Raw genomic sequence first — 20,975 nt, forward strand, 5'->3', positions numbered from 1 at the left:
CCGTCAGCTCCTTGTAGGCCCACACCCTGAGAGGTCCACGCCCCCTGGCCACAGGACGTGCCGTGCAGAGCCATGATGCCTTCCCGTAGTAAGGGACGTGGCTGGGAATAACAGAGTATACAATCTAAACACCTGGTCTATTTATTAACTCTCTGTAACCTCCAGTCCTGAACCTGATCAGCTCCAATGTGCACTCAGCGTCGGAAAGGGCGAGCTAGGTGCTACTCTGCTTGGCCACTGTAACTTGAAAGCATCCATAAGTAATACGTAAATGAATGGGTGTGGCTGTTTCCTGATAAAACTTTACTACGGAAACAGGCGGCCAGGCCCTCATTTGCCAACCGTGCTCTCAATGAGACTCATGCCTGTTGGGAATTAGCAAACACACTTGCCCCGTCTGGATTCTTTGGGAGATTTCTGCTTCGGAGCCCCAAGGAGAGCTGCTGTAGCTAATGACTGTTTCTCACTTCCAGATCCTGTCTCAGAAAGAAGAGTGGGAGAGCAGGACTTGGCACCAACGCAGGAGAAACCCACCTCACCTGGAAGGGCTACTGAGAAAAAGGCAAAGGATGACAGTAGACGGGTGGCCAGGAGCGCTCAGGACCTGAGCGATGTTTCCATGGATGATGTGGGCATCCCACTCCGGGTACGAATATGGACCCCAAGTCCTACTTAAGCTTCCTCTTACGCCGGTGACACACGTACACCTGAGTGCACGTGACCCTACTTGTGGCTGACAAAGGCCTCACATGGAAATCCTCGCCACTGCCTACTCTCCAGACCCGTGGAGGGCCACAGAGCTTCCCAGAGCTGTGCTCTGGCCTCCTGTCCTACCCTGGTCCTGAGCTCAGAGGGCAGCAGCTTTCCGTAAAGCATGTTAGATGGTCTAAGTCTCATGAGAAAAGGGTCCAGGGTTCTGGGACTGTGGGGGAAAAGCAGGGTGGAGCACAGAGCCATTTCTCTGCAGCAGAACTTCTGAGAAGCTTGAGGCCAGTATCTGTTCTAGGGGAGGATGTCATGGTCAGCATCTCCCAGCCTCCCTTTTGTGTCCTGCGTAGCATGCTCAGAAAATGCAGGTTCAGGATTACAGAACCCTGGGGAGAGCATGGGGCTCAGGGTCCTTGTTGATGTGTTCAGGAAGAAGTTCCTCTGGCTAGGAGAGACCCTGTCACACGTGGTAAGCAAGAAGCTCTAAGGGAGCCACAGAATGGGCTCAGCTGCCCAGTTGTCCTCCTTTGCATAGGCACGCCAGCCTCCTGCAGCCCCCCTGGAATTCAGGGGAAGCTGCATTTGAAAGTGGATTAGGGTGAATCCCCTTTTGTTCCATGAACCCCTCAGAACACTAGAGTGTTTCTCTCTACAGTCTCCATGTAGTGAGTAGACGGTTTCTGGTGTCCCTTTGGTGTCCATAGGCTGAGCCTTGGAAGAACTGTTGTCTGGTCCTAAGTAACACTAAGCATATAAGAACAGTAATTTGTAGGAAGGGAGTTGTGCTGGATGGTCATTGCCACCGCCGCTCGCGGACTGCGCGATCTCAGCATTCACTCTGCAAGGTGAATGCAGATAGAATTCCCGCTTCATAGATAAGGAAGCAGGGACTCAAGAGTGATTATGGTCCTTACCCAGGATGGCACAACCTGCCAAACCCACACCACACACTCTGACTCCCAAACGCACACCCCTAACCATCACGTGAGGTGGCCTTCCCACTCGCCTCCACGCCAGCTCTGTGACCTTGGGCATCGTTTTGACTTTATTCCTCATCTCTAAAGTGAGAGTGAAAATGCATGATCTAATCACCCATCTCTACCCGTCCTTGTTTTATTTTGCTCTTAAAACAAAAACAGCTCAGCTTTGGGATGAAGATGAAACTCTCTGGCCCTCTTCAAGGTGACCGCACTTCTGCAGAAGAAGCTGATATGGGTGGGGACGTGCATATATTCTTTGCCTCATGTTTCTAGGAAGCTTTACGTCTGCTTAGTTGTCTCTCTAAAAAATGAAATTTTATTTTTTTTAAAAGATTTTATTTATTTATTTGACAGAGATCGTAAGTAGACAGAGAGGCAGGCAGAGAGAGAGAGGGAAGCAGGCTCCCTGCTGAGCAGAGAGCCCGATGCGGGACTCGATCCCAGGACCCTGAGATCATGACCTGAGCCGAAGGCAGCGGCTTAACCCACTGAGCCACCCAGGTGCCCCTAAAAAATGAAATTTTAAAAAATTGTATGAATGAACACACTTCAAGTGGATCTTCATTTACTTTTTTCAAAATCTGCATCCTTTTTTGGCCAATTATTACTCTGCAGATTCAGGTCTGAATCTCCTGGCCTGGCTATTTTTTTTTTTTTTAAGATTTTATTTATTTTATTTTAGAGGGTAAGTGTGTTTGAGCAGGGGAAGGGGCCGAGGGAAAAGCAGAGAAGCTGAGTGTGGAGCCCAACACGGGGCTTGATCTCATGACCCCAAGATCATGACCTGAGCCAAAATCAAGAGCCGGATGCTTAACCGACTGAGCCACCCAGGCATCCCTTGGTTTGGCTGCTGTTTCTCAAATGTTTTGCATTTTTATTTTTATTTATTTTATTATTTTATTTTATTTTGTTTTGCATTTTTAAGAATGACTTAAATGTGGGGTCACCAAGATATAAAGAGTAACGTAAGTTTTGGCTTCAGATATTGTCACTTTCCGGAAGCTGTGATTTCATGATCATAGAAGTTCTGAAATGTGCTAACCTTTCCATTTTATTTTACTCTTTGCCTTTGTTTTTCTCTAGAACACCGAGAGATCCAAAGACTGGTACAAGACCATGTTTAAACAGATCCACAAACTAAACAGAGGTACTGATTTTCATTTGTAGAAGCTGTGCTGTGTTCATATGTTGACTATTGTGGTGAGGACTTAAACTTGCTTTGCTAGGATGTCAGAAGGCTGGGCCCTGTGCTCAACTCACTGAGCAGCCTGCCTGAGCCCAGCCATACGCCTGTAGACCAGAGCAGGGAGGGACTGCTTGTGCTCTTCCTCACATGTGGGCTTTGAGGTCAGCTCTCAAGTTCTCCCTCCCAGATGTTGTGGGATGTAGCAGGTTGAGGCCAGCACTCAGCCTGTGCTCCAGCATCTGCCTGCCCGGGGATGTGAGCAGCTCTGACTCCCACCTGCTTCCGGCTTTAGGTGCAGCCCCCCACCACTTGTCAGCCTATGACTGCCTTGTGGGCAGAGCAAGTTGAGAAGGCACTGAACTGGGAGTGGAGAGAACTGGTCTGACCTGGCTTCAGTCCCCTAAGCACTCATGTAACCTTGGGCCAGTCACATACCTCTCCACATTTCAGCCCTCTTCCCTTCCTCCAAGGGATGTCGCAGGGTCCAGATGAGAGCAAATTCTGCCTTAGGAAGTAGCATGCGTGGTGCACCTGTAAGGTGGCATTAAAATGAAAAATAATCTTCCCCAGCTGGGAGCCAGCACTTGGCAGGTAGCCCTGGGAGTCAGTCAAGAGCTGACACAGCAAAGCCCGCTCAGGCTTGAAGGGAAGCGCTTCAGGATCAGGGCCCCGCTGGGCTTGTCAGCAGGTGATCCCGCATGGTGGGAAAACCCCAGGCTGGTGCTCGGGCAGCTCATGACCCCAGCAGCTCCCATCCGCCTGCGCTGCCCATCAGCTGGTGGGCAGGGATGCAGCTGCCCCGTGGGACAGGCACCACTCCTCCCAGGGGCAGAGCATCCTGTCATTCCCTGGGGCCAAATCCAGTCTGGCCGCCTGGCACAGAGAACACATGAAGGCAAAAGGAAAGCGTTCTGGTTGGTGGCGGCCTAAGCCGCAAGTAACCGATCTCTCTGATTAGCTGCAGATGTCCGCTAGCCTCACTGGTGCTGAGCTCCTACAGTGTTCACAATGAACCTGGCTGTGCCTCTCTTCCGACTCTTTCAGAATACTGAGATGTTCAGTGTTTAGTGTTTCTAAACCACGAGCAAATCCACTGTGGTTGGGTGGATGAGCTCAGTCATGGCAGGGACGCCAAAGGCTGGGTCTCTGACTGGGTGATGTCCCTTCTCTTGGTCATTTCCTCAAGCCAATGTCCAGCTCCCCCAGCACTCTGTGTCTCTCTCACCTTGAGTCCTGGCTTTTGCAGCCCAAATGCCAAGCCACAGGAGCATATGTGAACAGTCTGTTATTCTGTCCCACGGGCAACATCACTTCTCTCTTGGGAGGGATTAACTAAACCCAAATTAGTTTCTAAACGAAACCAACTGCCCTAATGGTAGGCAGAGATGTGAAAAATTTAAGAATCCACTTGTTTGTTTGGAAACTTGAAGCTTTGTGCTAAATCCCTTTTGCTTACTAGAGCCTGTGTATATGTAATTCTTTGTCCAACAGGAAAAATGATATTGTCTCTTTAGATGTGTCTCAGTAATTCAGGCAAAAGGACTGGATTTTTTAAAAGCAATTTGAATTTCTTTCATATCACTACTGAAGCTTAGTATGTTCCAGAATTCAAGGAGCCTGAACTGTGTGTGGATCCCTATTCGTTCATTCTCTCCATTTGTATCTTCCTCTATTCTCTCTCCCAAACCTGTTCCTCTGCCTAGACACTCCTGAAGAAAACCCTTATTTCCCTACGTACCAATTCCCTGAACTTCCTGAAATCCAGCAAAATTCTGAAGGTACCATAAACTTAGACAGTGTATCTGTTGTCCTAGCCTTAAATTAATTCTTATAGTTCCATTCTACGAATATGATTTGGCTTTTAGATTTTGTTTTTAATAGTCCTTTTTGGTTGGTGGAAATTTTATTTCACTTATTTGCATGATGTGCTATATTAAAATGACTAAGGCCTTCCTAATTCATTAATCTCGTGTTCAGTGTGATGCCGTGTGCTTTAATAACACTAAAGTAGGTAATCGTTCAAAAGAGTCAGTTGCGGGATTTGTGAGCTCCTCCACTTCATGGTGGGTAGTTTCAAAATCCACTGCTTTTCTCTGCTACAGAGGACAATCCTTACACTCCTACCTACCAGTTTCCAGCATCTACTCCTAGTCCTAAATCAGAAGGTAATTAAAGGAAACTCACGTGCCTCTCTTTGTGCTGGTGCTGTTACTTTCTTCTTCACCTTGGGTTTTTTTCTGGTGGCTAACGGGCTGTCTCCCAATTGTTTGCTTCCCCCAACCTTGTGTTTTGTTGGTTTAGTCTCACTCCTTGCTGACCGTATGACCCAAGTCTGTCTGGGTGGATTTTAATCTTGTTCCCTTGGAGTTTCCATGATTAATGGGGTAACCAATGTAGCTTAGTTATAATGCTTTGAACATGTGGGGCTCTGGGGCCAGTATTTGGGGTGGTCACATGGTGCTGGTGGCTGAGCAGTGACATGGGGAGCCAGTCATTGTGCTGCCAACAACAGAAGAGTTACCCAGTTCCCATATGTGCTACAGCCCATCACTGGGCTCCTCTTGTCATGGATTTTCAGGGTGTATCTCCTTGGTAGGGAATTCCCAAAGGGGTATCCAGGTAAGAGATTCCTTCATGGTGGGAGATGATGCCCCTTGAAAATAAGGGTTTTGGCCAAGTTAGAAAATGTTTCATGAAATTGCTGGCTAGGAATTTGGACCTGCTGGGAAGGATTGCCACACTCGTATCTAAGAGCAAAAAGTCTAGGTGTCAAAAAAGGTTCTAAAGGTAAGTTAAAGATACCATCCTTAGAATTACCCTCGTCCCAGGGATTATCTGACCTTTGGGTGAGTGACCTAGAAAGAGGAATGTGGAAAGGGGCATACAAGAGGAAATTCTATTAAATGCTCTTCTAGGATGAGATGTTGAGCTCTCTTGACTGATTTGATTAATACTGAGCGTTAGTACAATGCATTGTCCTTGGAACTGAAAATAGTGCCGTGGATAAGACATGTCCCATGTTCTCAAAAGTGCACATCCAGCAGTGAGTTAGACAAGGCCCCTTCCTCGCACCATGTCCAGAGTGGGGGCAGCTGCAAGGGCATGTGTTCGGAAGGCCAGAGGAAAGCTTGCTGGTGCGAAGGATATCCTCAGTATATACCTGAGAATGTTGATGAGTGACGCTTTGGACCATGGTACCATAGTTCTTTCTTAGAGATGCAGCCCTGTCGTGCCCCCTCAGTATTTCTCTGCTCTGATTAGCTCAACAGACTATCCTCCACAGCCCTTTTTGTCATGGGTTAGGTCGTGCATTCACTCATTCACCAAACTCTTACTGATTACCTCTCACATACAGAAGAACGCCCGTTTTAGTTAAAATACCGGATCCCATTTTGGTTCTCCCTTTGATGTGCTCATCAGTGGTTTCCAACCATTTCATGCCTGGTTTGGAAGAAAAAAAGTCTCCTGAACAAACCCAGGCTTGCAGCTCCATGCTGATGATTTCATCAGAACCAGTGACTTCCTCACTTCCAACAAGAATCTCTTTGCTGTGCGATAAGCTAGTCTTTTTATCCTGGAGTGCAGATTCTAGCCAGAAGCATTGCTTAAGAAACAATTGACTGAGCCAAGAGAGGGAGACAGTTTTGTTCTGTTTTTAGGGTGATTTTGACTAAATGCGATTTTCGATTGGTGCTTCATTTGGACTTGAGAACCCAGCCCCCTCCTTCTGGGCTCCCTTTTGGGAAAGATGACAAGTTCTTGGCAAGCCTGAAGGCGTAGTGTCCCATAGGCGGTGGAAGGCTACCTGGAGGAGTCCTGTGGAGAAACACAGAGACTACGTGAGTCCAGAAGAATGCCATAGGCCTGCCGCAGGCAGTGTCGGCAGCTTCCACGGTCAGGCTAGCTGTTGGTCTGAAGACAGGGTTTCGTGGCCACACCCACAGCTGCCATGGTCCTCAACTGCCACACCTAGCACCCTGGCTAACAATGTCAGCTTTTTGCTACAGGTCAATCAGGCACTAGAGGGAATTGGGGTTATTTGGCCTTGAGGCGGAAACAGTAAGGGATGATATGGTAACTTCTCACCTATAATGTAGGAAGCAGACTTTAATATTTCTTATTTTGAAAGACCAAAGAGGATGAAATTGTGAAGGATTAAAAAGGGGGGAAAATTAGGTTGAACATAAAAGATTAATAATAACCAAGATGATTAGGCTTTACCACAAGTGTCTAAGAAGTCTTCTTCCCTGGAAAGATTTTAAAAATAGGGTGGATTTCATTGTCCCTGCTCCTGCTAAAGATGACCGAGCCAGACGTGGAACACACATATATTCAATCACTTGAAGGCTTTTTACAAATGAAGGAGATGTTTGAGCTAGATCACATTAAAGAATTGGGTTTTTTTTGTTTCTTTTTTTTTCTTTTTCTTTTTTTCCTTTCTTTCTTTTCTTTTTTTTTTTTTTAAGTAATCAGAGATTCTCTGGCTTGTGGTTGTGACATCTGTAAGCTTTGGTAGGTCCCCCTCAGCTCTGTGTTCCTGACAGATGGCCCTGGGCTCTGCACACCCTTCTTAATGTGGGAAATATTTATGCCTTTCAAAGAAAGGTGTTGAGGACAAATTAGCACCTAGCCAGGGTTCTACCCGTGGTTTTAATGAGCATTAAAAAATAGCCCGTTTTACTGAGAAATGTGAGCTGCCATTCCTGGGTCTGTCCTCTGTGAGGAGACCGTCGTTGCTGCAGGTTTTTTGGTTTCGCTTGTACTCAGAATTTGAAATTAGAATTGTTGGCAATAAACCTATCACAGCCTAGCCTAAGGGCTGCTGCCTCTGTCTCTGTCTGAAATCCTAGTTGTTTATCCAGTATAAAAGAAGATATTTCTAAGTGTCCGAAAGCTGGTTCTCCTGACTAGTAAAAGACTCCAGGAAAGTTTGTGTATGTCGGCATAACAACATTTCCCCCCCTCCAATTATAAAGAAAAAAAAAAAAAAGCAAACTTGTCCAGAATTTCAGAAGATAAATAGAGTTATTACACCTTAATCTGTGAAGTTTAAAATGTACTTGAAAAGAAACCTGTAAACTCCCAACGGGGAGCAGTCCCTTCTACTCCTTTTGTGATCTTTGAGACCAGGCTGTGGGACAGGAGCAGTTTGCTCTTTGTTTCCTGAGGTAGTTGGGAGAGACTGGGGGCCTAGGGACCTGAGCAAGAGCAGAATGAATTCAGGAGACTGACTTCTTGAAATTTCACTATGTACCCGGTCCCTAGAAAGCTTATCAAAAATAACTTACCAGAGACCTTTTGGGAATAACTTTAAGTAAGGCTAAGCAAATGAGTTTTACTTTCTTTTTTTTTTCTAACCTTCACTTGACCCACCCTCCCCTCCCCATCATTCCTTCCTCTGTGACCCAGAGCTGCTTGTCTGTGAATTCCATTCCGTTCTCTCTCCTACAGGCAGAGAGATGTCTTTCTGTAGCCTCTGTGATGTCTGGTCAGAAAGATGGGGGTGGGGGGGTGGGGAGAAGGGGCTGTTGAAGTGACCAGAGCCAGCCCCACCCACTGCCGCACCCAGATGTCAAGGGGCCGCTAGGTGGGTCTTCAGACCCCCTGCCCACAGTTTCCTCCTGGGGAGGAAGCGAGAGGGGGGCAGGCTGTGGAGGAAAGGCCTCAGACATGCCACCGCGGCCTCGCCCCTGCCTCCCACTTTAGGAAACAGCCATGTGGTGGCTCGGACCTCAGCAGCTCCCAGGCGTAATTCTATCAATAATAATACCAATAACAACAGCATAACCACGACAGTGCCTGCCACGACCACCATTTATTGAGCCCTTACTGGATACACAGCATCACGTGCTAAATGCATAACAACTATTAGCTTGTTTCATCCTTGTGGGGACCCCAGGAGGTAAGTCCTCATTTCATCAGTGAAGGGTATAAGGCTCGAGAAGGCTAAGTAATCTGCGCAAGATCACCCAGTAAGTAGCAGAACCAGGTTTTCAATGCAGATCTCTAGGGCCCTTCCTACTCTGTTCTACGGCACTGCTGATTCCTTTCCCCCTCCTGCTGCACTCTGTGTTCTCGGTTGACCCTCTCTGACCCCTAAGCCCAGGCTCCAGCGTCTCCCAGGATGGCGTCTGGTGGGGGGGGGGGGCGTGTAGTTAAGAAATGTCCCCAAGTGATTTGACGCCAGGACTGAGAGCCACCACAATGGAGGGGACCGCCCTTCCCACCCTCCAAGGAGAAGCTACTCTCCAGTGCAATCCAGGGAATTCGGATATAGAATTTGAGGGGGGCTATGGGTTCAAAAGAACCAGCCTTCCTACTCTGAACACGCCCAAATGATGTTGGCTCTCTTGATGGGCTTTGTGTCCACAAAATGGCCAAGCTTTTCAAATGACGCCTCCACATCAGCACAAAACCAGGTCTCTGGTGTGTTACTCCACGGTGCATGGCCTATTAGAACACTTCAGGCCATGTCAGGGCAGAGGGCTGTCCTATCAGCCAAAGGGGGACGTCCCAGAGACCAGCTTTCCCTCTTGCTTTTGGATGCTGCTTCCTCCACTGTCCGGCTGATGGTGACCACTGCCCCCTCCTGGTGAAGTGTCTCAAGGCGTCCCCTGGGCGTGGTGACGTACCCATGCCACAGTGGTCTGTCTCATGGACCTTTCTCCTCATTCCTAGATGAGGATGCGCCAGGACAAAGATTTAGGAGGCCAATTTCTCCCAGGCACGTCTGTATTTGAGTTAAAGTAATCCTCTACCGGCCTTACAGAATTTCTAAGAATAGCCTTACTTTGCTGGAGTTCAAGCAAATAGATCTATTGTGAAGCTGCCCGGCTGGGCTCTGTGTGCCTCCGGCCCCCCACTCCAGCTTGAGCTGCCCAGGGGAGGCGGGGCCGGGCTGGCGGGACGGTCACCTTTGCTCTCCTGAGGACAGCCAGGCAGGAGGGCTCCGCCCGGCCAGTGCAGCCTTAGACTGGCCCGCAGGATAGCCGAGAGCTCCAGTTACTCCCTCTCCACCTCCTCCTGGGCTGGGAATGCCACTGGAGATGAGGACGGTGAGTCTCCTTCCAGCCCTCTGGTCCTCCGCACGTCTTCCTCCTCTTACTTCTTTCCTTTTCTGTCTCGTTCTCTTCTCCTTCAGTTCTTTTTTTTTTTCCCCCTTTTCCTGTTCGTTTTCTGTAGCTACTCTGTACCCTTTGTTGGTCTTTTTTTTCTTCTTCCTAATCCCTTAAAATTTGCCTTTAACCAGAACCAAAGCAGCTTTGGGAATTTCTCCCTGGGCTCTTTGGACTAATCCTGACCACCTTGTCCCATTTCTCCTTTTGCTGATTCTTCTCTCCGATCCCACCCAGACTTTGTCCCCACTTCTGCGTATATCTTTTTCTTTGGCTATTTTTATTTGTGGGGTGAGTGTGTGTATCTATCTCGACCCCTTTATCTTTTGTCTTCCAAAGTGTATGGAACGAAGCAGAAGAAATTAATTCGAGCGGTAGAAAAAGATTGTCAAAAATGAGCCCCTGATGTTACAAAAACAGTCTTAAGTTTAAATGCCTAAGAAATGTATAAAATTAAAATTTAATTGATAAAGGCAAGTGATTGTGTAAATACTGGCTTTTGTGCATCTCATATTAGTCACATTTTTTTTATAAAATAATCATTCTCGACCAGCACTTGTTCCAGTGTTTTTAAGATTGTTATGAATTCTCAAGAAAGAAACCCCCAAATCCAGGAAAAGCCTTTTTTAGAAGTTCATTTAAAGTTGCTGTGGTTGAAAAAGAAATTATGTGTTTCCTGGCAGTTTTAGAAGAGTAGCCGTCCCCAAATCGAGCCTCCAAGGATAGACTGCCAAAGCCTAGAGGATAGTCACTGGTGTGTAAACATCGGAGCCCAGCAGGGGCCTTTGGGTTCCAGAAGTGGATTGTTCACCCTGAGTAAATGCTACTGAGCCTTAGGGCTTCCTGGAAGTCACTGGCACCGGAAGTTCTGGGTGTCACTGCCAAGGCTCAGAGGGGCACTGTCAGCATGTGGCTCCACCACGAGCGGCAATCACAAGATCCCAGCTCAGCTGAGCCCCCTAAGGCGCCGCTTTAAAGAACCCTTGGAGAAACTGTAACGGCAGGATTTCAGACACAGACAATGCCTGTGCTCACAAACGGCTTGGAAAAAACATTTCATTTACTGCCTTTTAACTGTGCTTAAAAACGTACACTCCATTTGGCTAACTCCAGTGTGCAGAAACGCAGAAGGGTGATCCTGGTACCCAGTTTTCCCATTCATCGGTATTTTTAACTTCATATCCATCTACCCCAGTGTGGGCTTGGCCTGCCAGGAGAAGGGAACTAGAGAAACAGCAAGTAGATGACGTAGCAAGAATGACCCTGTTTTACCCACTGTCTCTAGAAACCAGCAAAGAACTAGAAGTGGGTAACTCAGAAAACTTGCGTAAGGGGCACCTAGGTGGCGTGGTTGTTAAGCGTCTGCCTTTAACTCAGGTCATGATTGGGATCGAGCTGTGTCTGGGTCCCTGTTGGGTGGGGAGCCTGCTTAACTCTTAACTTTCTCCCTCTGCCTCCTTCCTGTCCCCGCTTGTGCTCTCTCTCTTGCTCTCTCATTCTCTTTCTGGCAAATAAATAAATACGTACATACATACATACATACATACAATCTTTACAAGGAAAAGAAAGAAAATTTGCTTAAGCATCAAGAAGGAGGGGATGATGCAGAAAGATAGCAAAGGCTTCAAGGTCTAGAAGTTAGTCTGGCCAACACCATAGTGCATGACTAGAGTTTCAAAACAACAGCCTCTCCTGCCTCTTCCATAATAAAAATTATACCAGAAGAGCCATAGTTTTTCCCAGGATTGGGTAAATGAGGCCGGGGTGAGGAGTAGAACAAAGCCCCAATTCCTGTCACAGGGCTTAGAGGCAGCGCAGAGAAGTGGAGTCAGAAAGACCTTGAGTCCTTTCCTGCTTTGTCTTTCTCTCACTGTGTGGCTAAGGGCAAATTCTCTTAACCTCCCGGGCCCCCTTTGCTTGTCTGTGAGATGAGAGATTTCCTTACCTCCAGTTTTCGCGAGGGTTGAGTGAGATGAAGTTAGTAAATTAGCAGCCGCTATTCGGCACTTAATGGAAGCTGCTATTGTTTTTATTCACAAGCAGAGGTAGAATTTTCTTATGTTAGATTTCTTTTTTTTTTTTTTAATATTTATTTATTTGACAGAGAGAGGGATCACAAGTAGGCAGAGAGGCAGGTAGAGAGAGGAAGGGAACAGGCACCCTGCTGATCAGGGAGCCCGATGTGGGGCTTGATCCCAGGACCGTGAGATCATGACCTGAGCCAAAGACAGAGGCTTAACCCACTGAGCCACCCAGGTGTCCCTTATGTTAGATTTCTAAGACAAACATCAATTAAAGTAAATTTTACGTCCCCTGGGACCTGCCCGGATTCCTCGTGTTTGGTCGAATCTGTGGAACTTCAGTCTGCTGTCTTCGAAGGTGAGCTGAAATCCACATGTTGGACTCGGTCCCGTGGACACAGAGAAACGAAGAGCTTGCTTCCCTAGAGGTGCTCCTGCCCTCCGTTGGCTTAGCCGGGTGACACTGCTTTCTCCACCTCTAACACATAAGAGGAGGCTTGAAGAGTGTTCAGTCATTCTGATGTCTGTTGCCTTCACCCCTGTTTTTTTCTCCTCCTACTTTTCAAAATACATAAATTATTTAACTCCCCAAGCTGCTCTACTTTTTTTTTCCATCTTATAAGAACTATTTCTCATTTCCTTCTAACAAATCTTCCAGATTTCTATGTAAGGAAGCTCTGGGAAGAAAAAATTGTTTCAAGAACATAGACTTTAAACATTTTTTGAATATTTAAATGCCATGTGTCCCCCATGAAAACGTTGCTTCTTACCCCAAGAACCAGGTAATAGTTACAAACTAACCCTGATCTTCCTCACGGTCTACTGTTAGGCTGTCAGTCCATGATTCAGAGATACAGGGTTTTGAGCTAAAATGCGAGGCTAGATTTTAAGTGGTACATACATTGGTTCCTAAGTAAGCTAATTTCTCATTTGCAGCCAGTGTTTTTCCAGTCAAATCTCTGCAGTCAGAGCTGATTTTTTGCTTTCTTTGACATCATGGCATTTTTAGCAGGGTAATCAGAAGTTCTGTTAAAAAACAAAAACAGGCAAGACAAAATTCTTCAGAACAGTACTCCAAAAATACATTTCTGGATCTCGTTTTACCTCTTCCGCCCTATTTTCAAAAGTTAACGTAAATCAGCTTGCACATTTCATGTATAGCAGGGCAAGTCTTGTTCAACTTTGATAACAACTAGTTCTTATCCCTGAAATGGATGGAGGAAGGGAGGGAAAGATAACTTGGTACCTGATACCTTTCCTTTATTTGGGCTGGGAGGAGACCTGGAGCAGATGAAGAGAGGAGAGGAGGGAATGAGAAGGGCTACCAGAAGGCATCTGGGTGGCTCAGTCTGTTGAGTGGCTGCCTTCATCTCAGATCATGATCCCAAGGTCCTGGGATCGAGTCCTGCATCAGGTTCCCTGCTCAGCAGGGAGTCTGCTTTTCCCTCTCCCTCTGCCGTTCCCCCTGCTTGTGCGCGCTCTCTGTCAAATAAATAAATAAAATACTTTTTAAAAGAGGGGCTGCCAGAGAAGTCGTCTTTGAATAATACTGAAAATAATAGCAGTGTTAGTTTTATTTCTACTTCACAAAATACCCCAGCCTTTCCTGCTCTAAGACTTAGATTTGCAGAGAAACAGGACTTGATTAACACTTAGCCAACATGTGACAGTGGGTTCTTCGGCTTGTGTCTGAAAAATCCCTTTCAGTAAATGTCCGTGTGCTCTCGTTTTGAGTTCAGGGCGGCTGCTTCTGCGAGGGGCTCAGCTCTGGTCTTGGTTCTGCAAGTGTCCATGTCCTGGGGTTCTCTGTTGAGGGGCGAGTGTCTCGCCCTTGCAGAGCAGTCCCACAAGACCGTGTGAGTTCGGTTGGTTCCGAAGTCACTGTTCAGACCCAGACCCTCGCAGGACCCTTGCAGGGCAGCCATGCCAGCATGTGCTGTGTCGCGAGGAAAGCAAGCTGCTCGAGGAACGAGGCTGAGGTAGAATCAAAGCAAGGGACCAGGAGGGTCTTCTCAGCCTGTTTCCTTAGCCGCAGCCCCTTTGGTCAATGGTATTGTGCATGGAACTGCCCCAGGTAGAACAGGTCCCAGCCATGGCGGGCCGCTGAAGCCGTCTCCCGGGCCTCCCTCAGCCCATCTAGTAGTGGGACCCACAGACTCTGGGGAACTTAGCAGGCTAGACCGGAGACATTCAGTGACCTCTCTCTGCCCCTGTTGCCAGTCCAGGCCGGGAACCCTGTGTTCTCCATTTGCTCGTGGAAGTTGTCTTGAGGAGGACCTTTGGCTATTTGTCCCCATGCTTCCTTAGTGTCAGGTGGCAGTCAGCCCCCAGGTGTCATGAGTGGACCTTCCAGCCTGCAGGTTGGCCGGCCCTGTTTGGTTGGGTGGGCTCTCAGATGGGGTCTGGGGGGGTGTAGCTTCCGGCCCTAGGCCACCCCTCTGTCTGTCGGGCTTCCGGTGTGGCCCGACGCCGGCGTAGGACAGGGCAAGTAGGGGGACATGTCACCTGGTTTTCTTACCTTTGCCGGCTTGCTCCTGATTACGTTTTGTTTTGTTCACTAGATGATGATTCAGATCTGTACTCACCTCGGTACTCCTTTTCTGAAGACAGTAAGTGATGTAGAATTTTCTGCTTGCGGGGGAGGAACAGAGGGTGGTGGGTGAGGAAAGACATCTTCCTGTCTTTGATTTTCCTCAGTTTTTGCAAGTCTTTCGTACCCACTTTTCTTCTCCAGCAAAATCTCCCCTTTCTGTGCCTCGCTCAAAGAGTGAGATGAGCTACATCGACGGTGAGAAGGTGGTTAAGAGGTCGGCCACGCTTCCCCTCCCAGCCCGCTCTTCCTCACTAAAATCAAGCCCAGAGAGGTAAGTGCCTCCCACCCACAATCAGCTCTGAGGGTTAGGGCTTCCATCTCCAAGCTACCAGGGAAGTGTCCTGTCTCTGCTGGGTCAGGCAGCTGTAGAGGCAAGAGTCGTGCAAACCTGATTTTGAATCCCTGTGACTTATTCTGAGTCTCAGTGTCCTCATCTGTTCAGTGGGGTTGCATTTTACATTCATAGGGGTGCTGCGAGGATAAAACAAGGTAATGCATCTAACGTTTCCAGTAGTTTCTGGCTCCCCATATGGGCTTAATGAACATTGGCTGTAATTATCATGACTTTACCCTCCTCACAAGAGGAATCGTAACTGTAAAATTTGTCATGTGTTTTCATACTCTTTGTGCATTCTGACAGGTCCATACCCGAGAATATAATTTTAAAATGACGCCACTTGGGCGCCTGGTGGCTCAGTGGGTTAAAGCCTCTGCCTTCGGCTCGGGTCGTGGTCCCAGGGTCCTGGGATCGAGCCCCGCGTCGGGCTCTCTGCTCGGCGGAGAGCCTGCTTCCTCCTCTCTCTCTGCCTGCCTCTCTGCCTACCTGTGATCTCCGTCTGTCAAATAAATAAGTAAAATCTTTTTAAAAAAATAAATAAATAAAATGACGCCACTTATGTTTTTTGAAGACTTTATTTATTTGAGAGAGAGAGAGAAAAAGAGAGCACACACATGTGCGTGCAGGCACACTCTCATGAGTGAGTTGGGGAGGGGCAGAGCGGAAGAGAATCTCAATCAGACTCTACGCTGAGCACAGAGCCTGATTCGGGGCTTGAGCTCAAAAACCATCCTCAGATCATGACCCGAGCCGAAATCAAGAGTCCCACGGACGCCTAACTCACTGAGCTGCCCGGGCACCCCAAAGCCACACCTTTTGATAATTACATGCTTATCGTGGAAAGATAAGGCTTGAAGTGGTTCTGATGATGGTGTCGGTCATCTCGTGGCTGTGCTGAATGACCAATTTTTCTTCACAAGTTCTTATTCCCAACGGAGCAACCTTTGTATGCCATCTGGAGGGGTGTCCCGCGCATCTTTGGGCTCCCTCTTTCACCACTTCCCAACAAGGCTCTGAGCACACTGCAAAATTTTTTTCTCTCTAAGTACACACTCAGTTTCACACCTCCATACCTTTTCCATCTTCACAGACAAATGAGTGGCTGAGTCCCACACATACATGACAGCATCTGCCTGAGGATTTTGATAATTAATTTGAAAGGAAGGCTAGGTATATACCCTTAGGTTCTTGTGGGTACACACTCAGGTGCATTCATCAAGCATCTGCTGGGTTCATTCTGTGCATGGATTGAACCAGATGCTGTGGGGGGAGAGAAGCATATATAAACCACGGTCCCTGCCTTTGAGAAGCTGATAGCTTTGCGGGAAAAAGGGAATTATACTCAAAGTGCAAAATGCAATACTGTCCGTGCCTTAAAAATGTGTCAGCAGGGATGCCTGGGTGGCTCAGTTGGTTAAGCCACTGCCTTCAGTTCAGGTCATGATCCCTGGGTCCTGGGATCGAGTCCCACATCGGGCTCCTTACTCAGTGGGGAGCCTGCTTCTCTCTCTGCCTCTGCCTGCCACTTTGCCTGCTTGTGCTCTCTCTCTCTGACAAATAAATAAATAAAATCTTTAAAAAAAAAAAGTGTCAGCAACTTCCTAGGGTTCATGTATCCTCTAGAACCCATTGCTGGCTCAGGTTAGGTATCTGTACCCAAGGCTGTGATTTGGATGACTACTGGGGCAGGGTGTGGATTAGGGACAAACGTGGTTATCAGTCGCAAATCACGTTTATTCAGTGCTTACACAGTGGGCCTGGTGCTCTGCCAAGTGATTTGCATGCACTGTCTCATTTAATCCCTTCGCTATTCCCATTTTTCAGATGAGGAAACCAAAGTAGCCATGGGTGAGGTGCTTGGCTCAGCTCGCCAGGCTAGCGAGTGCGGTAGCAGGGACTGGAACCACAGCTGATGAGCTCTGGGACCTTCGTTCTTTCCCACCACACTAGTGGGAGTGGGATGAACAAGCACGTTCCAAGAATGATGAGCCCGAGAAGAGAGCAGGCTTTGCCGCTGCCGCTTCCCAACCATCTCCTTGTTCTCTGCACGGCTGGTGCCCGGCTTTGAGCCGAGGATGCCTCAAGCCCTCTTGTGAAGCCAACGCAGAGATGTAACTGGTTATTTTGAGAAGGAAACCAGCGCAACTAAATGCTTCATACAGGGACCGATTTCATGCTTCAGATACAAAAATTCCTTGATTAGACTGTAGTCAGCCAAAGTCAGACCCTGTCGGATGCCAATTTTCATGAAAATAGCTCTAATAGGATTTTTTTTTTCTCCAGAAACGACTGGGAGCCCCCAGATAAGAAAGTGGATACAAGGAAATACCGCGCAGAACCCAAAAGCATTTACGACTACCAGCCGGGCAAGTCTTCTGTTCTGACCAACGAAAAGATGGTAATGTGTATATTAAAGTTCTTTTGTCTCCCCTGCTGTGTTCTTTAATCCGGATGCATTGGGCGCTTGGATTACATTCTCTTCCCCCTGAGACAGACTTTTGCTATGTTATGAAGATGAATGAAGAAATGAAGTATTTTTTTTACCCTTTTCATTTCTGCAGGTGTTGATAAAATAAGTCCTGAGAGTCTGCTTTGAAAGAAGCCGTATTCTGTTTTGTTGTTCTTTTTGTGCATGATGAACTAATTTAAAATGTTCTACTAATGTAAAGATTGATTTTGCTCCTGTCTTTTTAAAAATGTCTATTAATTTATCAGGCTTATTACTAACTGGACTAGACTCAGATTATTTTTTAATAGGTGACTCTTATTTGAACATGCATACATTTTGTAGAAGTTATGAGCACATCATTAAAAGCTAAATAATTGATATGATATTGTGACTTGGGAAGAAAGACCCAGACCCTGTTAGAATATGTCTTGTAGATCTTCCTTTTCTGACAAGTGCACTATGGAGGACACATTTCCTATTCAGTCTGGTTTCTAATTCTCTATATGTGTTCACATCACCAAGCAATTGTGAGTGGGGAAAAGGGCCTTCCTGAGCATTGAGGAACACCCTGGAAAAGCAGCTTCTTCTGTGAAATAAGAAAGAATTTTTACAAACTGATTAGTTCTTATCTGCCACCCACGCTCCCTTTTATTCACCCTTCATTGGGATAGCTGGTTCAGAATTCTGATCATGGTTACAGGGATTCTCCAAAGCTCTATAAATATTGCAGTCCTCCAGCCGTGCCAGCAGGATGGAATTGTCACGCTGGGGATCGGCTTTTATTAAAATGCAGTTACCACACTGAGAGCAGATTAAGTATGCCTCTGAAATGCAGGTTCAAGTTATTTTCCCTCCACCTCTTCTGCTCTACATGTTTTAAGTAATAATTGATTTGACTTTTACTAAAATAAAAATGTGACATCTTTAAAAGCTCAAAGGGAGAAAGTAATTTTAATTAGGAAGAAAGGTCAACAGTTCACAGAAATGCTTTAGAGTTGTCATTCTTTAGCATTTACTGTGCACCACAGTTATTTTAAGCAAAAAGTTGAGAAAGGAGCCAAGAACTTTGCCTCTGTCTGCACCCTGCCCTGGGGGTTCTCTCCCTGTTAGAAGATCACACGCACCGAAGTTAACTTCCACGCGCAGGTGTGCCCAGAGAGACAGTCATGTGCTTTGGGAACATTCCTGATAACAAGTCAGGGACACACCCTCACGTGTCCACACACTTCTATGACTTCAGATACTCCATTGCCCTTTGGGTGCTTTTGTTTGGGCGATACTGTTATTCCTAAGTAGTCTTTGCTTTAATGGAGGGCTTGCTCCTTTCTTTGATTTCCCCCTCCTTTCATTGGTTCCCAGTAATTTGACCACTATTCAGCATTAAAAAAAAAAAAGACATAGTTTTGTTTTTCTTGTTGATACCACAGTGGTTACAACCCCTGGAAAGTGATAGAGGTGCCCGTTGGGGACCTCTGGACAGTTGTGGCAACCGTGCCTATGGTGTTCAGGCCCCTGGGCCAGCCCAGTGACAGAACGAGAAGGCCCCAGGCAGGCCATTGAGGAGCACCGTGGCCAGCCACGTAATTCAGTGCCCTTCTTTAGCGCTGTTCTTCTTAAGAGAAGGCTTTCATTTTAGAAATTTCAGCCAGGTCTGCGTTTCACAGTCTACTCTTCCCAGTAGTTGAATAAGTCCTTTCTTTTTTGATTTTTTTTTTCCCTTCTGTTTTTGCCACATGAACAGAAAAGTTGGAATGTGTCCGTGTCGCTTGCCTTTTGGCATCCAATATCCGGTTTGCCAGAATTTGAGGACACCTTCCACCCCCGCCCCAACCACCACATGCACACACACACTTTTGCCTTGTTAACTGTGGATAAGTATGCTAACTAGTGACCGATATAGAATCTAAATTTCCTCTTGGAAGTGCACAACTCCTTTCGAGGGGAAAAATGTTTTGTTTTTCCAATTTGTTCCTGTCCACTCAGCCTGCCAACTTCAATGGTGACCTCACAGGCACACGTGCCTGTTGTTTGCAGGAAGGTTGGTGGTAGACTGTAAAGGCTTCTGAAGACCTTGTCTTATCCCTGGGGCAAACCCAAACCATCGCAAGCAGAGGAAACCCTGTGTTGCCTTCAGAATCCCCCACAGTAGACTTACAGCCTGACGTCTCCAGCCATGTGGCAGACTCCTGTGATGGTCTTCATAACTCCCGAGCCCCCTGTCGTCCTAGTCTGAGCCCATCGTCTTGTCCTCCCACCTCAGGATTAGAGATCTAGTGGTCAGGCCCTGCTTTGTCAGAAATGGCCTCTTTCAGGCTTTGTCCCTTTTACTTTCCTCCAAAGTCCCTTCCAGAACTTCAGCTCAATTCAACAGATATATATAGAATCACTTTTAGGTGCCAAGCCTGGGTTAGAGGTTGGGTTCTCTGCTGATCCCACAGGGGCATATTGGGAAGGACAGACATTAAGATAGTAACTACAGATACAGGGTACAGATTCAGGTATGTAAAACAAGGGGGTTTCTTCCCAGTACACAGTCACTTTGAGTTCCTTCCTGGCTTTTTAAGTTTGTCACTTCCCCCTATTTTAGCTTTGGGTCCTCTGCCAACACACAGAGGGTCTGCCTTCTTCTCAGAATTATGAGAAAGGGGATGTTATATACTGGACAGAGCACTGGACTGGGAATTGGAAGATCTGAGTTCAAATCCTGACTCTGCCGTCAGCTGTCTTGGGGCAAGTCCTTTAACTTTTCAGAGTCTCAGTGTTTTCATCTGTAAAACAGAAGTATTGCTTGGCCTGCCAATGTTACCAAAGTCCTGAGTATTGAAGTGAGTCCTGAGGACGATTGCAGACTCCCCGAAGTATCGAATGAGAGGGCCAAGTGTGGTAAAATGTCCAAGAGAGCTACATGAATGTCATCAAGGGTTGTGCACACGAACGTACCGCATTCAGATTGTGTAGTTCAAAATTGAAGCCAGTCTCTGGCTCCCATCCAAGAAGCAAGACCATCCTTGAGGAGAACGAGACATTTTTCCGGCAGGCCACCTGCCTTTTCCCAGGATTTGGCCAAGCTGGGGAAAAGAGCCCACAGTAGCAGAGAACTCAGCCTGGCGTTGTGGAATCCACCCTGCCTGCCAGGACAAGAGCCCGCTCTGCATCTGGAAGGACATTTCCTATTTGTCCGTTCCATAATCGGATCTGCGGCCGAGTTACAAATGGCAGAATCAAATCCAGGCGTTCTTGCCGTGTGCTGCTACCGCTTTCACACGCTCTCCAGGAGGCCGCTCTGGGCCTCAGCAGTTGACACACCTCCCGACCCAGTTCTCCACATGGTGTTAGCCTTCACGGGAAAAGCAATCTGCAAGCAACCTTTGGCAATAAAATGGGCTGATTCTTTCAGGACTGAGTACCAAGACATTCAGGCCATTTCCTGAAAGAGTTGGTACATTTTATGTAAAACAACAACAACAAAAACGTAGCCTATTCCCATGGAGCGGTTATAAATAGTGTTCAAAAATAATCAACATGAAATGGGTTTCATGAAACTCCCATCATATGGGGATCTAGCATGTCCCAAGGTCTGAACTGT

At 47.1% G+C, this 20,975-nt stretch overlaps 1 protein-coding gene across 50 annotated transcripts in view; it reads left to right on the plus strand.

Moving 5' to 3' along the window:
• The window catches only part of SORBS1 (sorbin and SH3 domain containing 1), a 225,844-nt gene that overhangs the window by 147,241 nt on the left and 57,628 nt on the right, over positions 1–20,975 (plus strand). For 31 of the 50 annotated variants that reach the window (XM_032883920.1, XM_032883820.1, XM_032883811.1 and 28 more), the window contains 7 exons: positions 474–646; positions 2,772–2,835; positions 4,578–4,652; positions 4,977–5,039; positions 14,572–14,619; positions 14,745–14,874; positions 17,224–17,338. In XM_032883920.1, the coding sequence (XP_032739811.1) occupies positions 474–646; positions 2,772–2,835; positions 4,578–4,652; positions 4,977–5,039; positions 14,572–14,619; positions 14,745–14,874; positions 17,224–17,338 (668 nt within the window). Of the gene's footprint in view, positions 1–473; positions 647–2,771; positions 2,836–4,577; positions 4,653–4,976; positions 5,040–9,760; positions 9,930–14,571; positions 14,620–14,744; positions 14,875–17,223; positions 17,339–20,975 lie in introns of those variants that run through there. The other 19 variants (XM_032883898.1, XM_032884007.1, XM_032835894.1 and 16 more) reach the window with 3 other exon arrangements.

This window comes from Lontra canadensis, unplaced genomic scaffold (assembly GCF_010015895.1).
Source record: "Lontra canadensis isolate GAN:19392208 unplaced genomic scaffold, GSC_riverotter_1.0 scaffold3, whole genome shotgun sequence".
NCBI classification, from domain to species: Eukaryota; Metazoa; Chordata; class Mammalia; order Carnivora; family Mustelidae; genus Lontra; species Lontra canadensis.